General features: G+C 47.5%; 1 protein-coding gene across 1 annotated transcript in view; it reads left to right on the plus strand.

Moving 5' to 3' along the window:
• The window catches only part of LOC132137513 (phosphatidylinositol 3,4,5-trisphosphate 3-phosphatase and dual-specificity protein phosphatase PTEN-like), a gene marked incomplete at its 3' end in the record, with an annotated part of 6,926 nt that extends 2,955 nt beyond the window's left edge, over positions 1-3,971 (plus strand). The window contains exons 3-4 of the mRNA XM_059547545.1: positions 2,964-3,034; positions 3,666-3,971. Of these exons, the coding sequence (XP_059403528.1) occupies positions 2,964-3,034; positions 3,666-3,971 (377 nt within the window). The remainder of the gene's footprint in view (positions 1-2,963; positions 3,035-3,665) is intronic.
• Between the last annotated feature and the right edge of the window lie 480 nt (positions 3,972-4,451).

Genomic DNA, 4,451 nt, shown 5'->3' on the forward strand with positions numbered 1-4,451 from the left:
TTTGGAAATTAGTAGGATGGACATCCAAACTATAGAACCTGACAAATGTGTGCGGAGAGGACCAACCTGCCGCATCACACACTTGAGCAGGAACATCCCTCACCCAATGTGAAACACTGTTTGCCTGGAGGCAGCCGCCCCCCCCCCGGTTGCGGCCCCCATGGCATATGAAGAGTTGCTCTGACTTATGCCACTGGCTAGTGCGGTGGACGTAAGTCTGAGGAGCACGTACTGGACACAGTAAGTGAAGCCTTTGCTGCTCCGGTGTCGTGAATGGCGGAGGACAGAAAGCTTCGAGAATGACTGGATGTATGGTCGAGAAAGGAACTTTAGGAAGATAGTTAGGGTGAGGATGCAAAATAGCTTTGACTCGCCTAGGGGCAAAATCGGAACAGGATGGCAGGACTGACAAAGCCTGTAAATCCCAAACTCTCCTTAGAGAGGTAATGCCCATAAGAAAAACCATCTTTAGAGTCAGAGGCCTGGCAGGTGCTGATTCTAATGGGTGAAAGGGGTGCCAGCCAGTCCCTCGAGCACTACTGCTAAATCCCCTGAAGGGGCCGTAGCTCTAGTGGGTGCCTCAACCTCTGAGCTCCATGGATGAAGTGGGCGACTAGAGGGTGCTTTCCCACAGAAACCCAGTCAATCAAAACATGGCAAGCAAAACTAGCGGCCATGTAAGTTCTGAGAGTACTAGGGCATGTGCCTGAGGACAATTTCTCTTGCAGGAACTTCACTACTGAAACAATTTGGCAGTGAGCTGGGTCTGCAAGGTGTGTCATGCACCAGCCCTCAAAAACACTCCATATGAGGGCATAAGCTCTTTTAGTGGAGGGAGTCCTAGCACTTAGAATAGTCATCTCTAGTTGGTCCCCCTCAGGGGCCAGACGTGAAGGTTCCTGAGCTCAGGCCGGGGATGAAGTACTGTCCCCTGTGCCTGAGAGAAGATGTCTCCTGACTGGAATTGCCCATGGCGAGCCATCGAGGAGGAATATTAGATCTGAGAACCAATCTCCGGTCGGCCAACGGGGCGCTATCAGTAATAGGCAAGACCCCTGTCGACGGAGCTTGGCCAGGACTCCCGGGAGCAGAGCAATCGGAGGAAAGGCGTAAAGTCTGGACAGCCAGTCTGCTCCCACATTCATATGCCCAGGAATGTAAATCGCCCTGAGGGACAGGAACTTGTCCTGTGCCCAAGGCAGAACCTTGTGGGCTAACTCGTTCGAGCGGCGCGACTGCAGTCCGCTCTGGCGATTAATTTAAGAGACTACAGATGTGTTGTCCACCCGCACTAGGACATGGTAGCCTCTCAACTGCTGGAGGAAGTATTTCAGGGCCAGAAATACAGTCTTCATTTCGAGGCAATTGATGTGCCAATTCGAGAAGATGACCTCTCCAGATCCCTTGGGCTGGACAGCCAACTAAGGCCGCTCCCCAGCCCATGAGGGAAGCATCTGTCATTAGCATCTTGCGATGACAACACGGACCTAGAGTGGGACCCAAAGTCAGAGACCGGGGTCTGAACCACATAGATAGGGTACGAAGCCCCTGGCGCGTAACCCTTAATTGCCACTGGGGATTGGCCCTTGGATGAAATCCCCTGGCTCTGAGCCACAACTGAAATGGTCTCATGTGCAGGAGGCCCAAAGGTATCACCGTGGATGCAGCTGCCATTAGACCTAAAACCTTCTGTGAACAGTGACTTTCTGGCCTAGCTTGATGTTCTTTAGGGTGTTTAGAATGGATTTGACACATGCAGGAGACAGCTGTGCCTGCATTGTGATCGAATCCCATACCACACCCAAACACGTTGTCCTCTGAGCCGGAGAGAGAATGCTTTTCTTGGCGTTGAGTCTCAACCCCAGAGATTCGATATGAGCTAGGACGACATGCTGATGTCGAAGCGCAAGCTCTTGAGACTGGGTCAGATTCAGCCAGTCATTTATATACATTTTAAATGTGGATGCCCTGGAGTCGTAGAGGAGCCAGAGCCGCATTCATGAATTTCGTATAAGTGCGGGATAACAAAGTTAGGCCGAATGGAAGAACCTGATACTGGTAAGCTTCGCCCCCGAAAGCGAACCTCAGGAACCTCCTGAGTTGTGGCAATATTTCAAAATGAAAATACACGTCCATAGATCTGTGATTGGACGCAGCCGCCCGTCTTTCTTGGGAATCAAGAAATACAGACTGTAGTAGCCTGACTCTCTGTCTGGCAGGGGAACACATTCTATGGCCCCTTTGACCAGCAGAGTCTGTGATTCCTGTGTCAACAGATATGCACGTGCCGTTTTCACAGAGGTGGAGACCACGCTGTTGAAACGCAGAAGACGATGTGCAAATTGAATCCTGTAGACCTTCACTACAGTTCTTTCGACTCATGGGGAGATATTTGGCAGTAGCTTCCACGCTGCCAGCTTCTCCAAAAAGAGCACTTAATTGTGACACTTTGTTTGTTGTGTGTGTGGGGGGGTTAAGATATCTGGTGTCCTGAAACGTGGCAGGAAGCAACAGAGCATGTATCATTTTACTGGAGGCCACTGCCCCCCGAAACACCGGTGGTGGCGGAGGTTGTTCAGTGATCCCCTAAGGGTGCCAGGGAGGAGCCCTATACTTCTGATAGAATTTCCCAGGGCCCTCCCTGAGGGGACACACCCTTTGTCCTGGGCACAGCTTCAGGCCCTTGCTTTGGTCGTAATGACCGTACTTTAGTCCAGCTCCATCTGTGGCTGCCAAGTGCTACAAGCTGCTCCCCAGTCTCTCTCACCTTTGAAATCATAATATACAAAATCTAATTTTAAGGCTTTAATCTGGTCACTGCAAGAGTCACCACCTAGTAACTCATGTGCTTATAATCGCGAGAGGAGCGCTAGGAGAGAGCACTCTCAATGTCCATTTCAACAGAAGCTAGAGCTTCAGCAGCCTCTGCCCAATCCGAAGAAGTGCTTGGGCACGCTTCGGAGGTGGGCGCGAGAACCGTCTGATCCTCCAGATCGTAGCGCGATCTTAATGAGTGGGAAGCAGCTCGTTCCTCGTGAGAGCAAAGAGCATAGCGCGGATAGGAAGTGAACCGCGGTGCTTACAACTACCACTCTAGAACGCAAAAGCAGCCTTTTTTTTTTTTTTTTTTTTTAAACAATAAACATGCGATTCTCTTCAGAGATCGGCCATGGAGAGCGAGGCACACATCTCATATGGAATCAGCAAGAATAGTTAGAACTTTCTTTCTCCCTTTTTTTTCTTTTTATAACTCTCAAAATACTTTCTTTTAAACTAATACTTTCATCAGCGTGACACACACACACACAATGCGGTCTCTGAAGACAAAGAAACCTGAGGATGTTTCCGTTTCACGTCTATTTATAACCTGCAGGTGCACGTTATCAGTGACGTCACCTGCCGAGGTTATTTTAGCCAATTCTTGGCGTGTTTGACACACGTGCTTCACAACCGGTCGAACAAAGAATGTTCTCATTAGCGCTATTGAGCGCGGCATCGAGAGTAGCTTTTGAAAGGGAACATCCAACTTGGAGGCCTCTGGTAAAACCAGGGTAACAATAAATCACCGGGAGAGAATTTACCCTGGGATCACCCAAAAGGTAAAGGCTAAATTACATGAATTACAGAGTACCAACTGAAAGTGAAAATCCACACATCTAATCCAGTGCAAACAAGGCGAGAGGAGAAGTACATGTACTTTGACTTTCCACAGCCACTGCCTGTGTGCGGAGACATCAAGGTGGAGTTCTTCCACAAGCAGAGCAAGATGATGAAAAAGGATAAAATGTTTCACTTCTGGGTGAACACCTTCTTCGTCCCAGGACCAGATGAGAGCTCAGAGAAGGTTGAAAATGGAGGTTTAGTGAAGGAACTGGATGGAAAACAAACCACAGAACGGGGAGAGAATGATAAGGATTATCTAATCCTGACTTTAGCCAAGAACAACTTGGATTTACAAACACATAAATTTAGTATCAATTTAAAGCTTAACATTTGCAGTTTACAAATATGTGCATGATTTTACTGTGTCTTGTACAGATAGTGAAAGAGGAGATTTAGAGTTGAGCCTGTACCTTTTTTTTTTTTTAATCAAAGAAATTTTATTTTGACTTTAATTACTTCATATTAACAGTAACATTATCCAAAAACATAATTTGTATTTGTGTAACACTATATACAACAATTTACAAATATAATAACATTTCTGTAATAGTAAAACAAGCTAAATACCATTGATTTTTAAAGTACCGATGCATTAGTTGTTTCACTTTCCTTTCTTTTAACTGTTGATGAGGTGTTTGTTGTGTAGAAGGTAGCAGCATGTCGGCCCATCCTCTTGTTAAAGGTGTGAACAGAAGCACTGTCGGCCTGAACATCCACAGGAGGCTCTACTCCATCCGTTACATCATACATAGCTTTTCCCGAATCTGCAGGCCGCCACAGTTTGGGGT

Source organism: Carassius carassius, unplaced genomic scaffold (assembly GCF_963082965.1).
Source record: "Carassius carassius unplaced genomic scaffold, fCarCar2.1 SCAFFOLD_91, whole genome shotgun sequence".
NCBI lineage: Eukaryota > Metazoa > Chordata > Actinopteri > Cypriniformes > Cyprinidae > Carassius > Carassius carassius.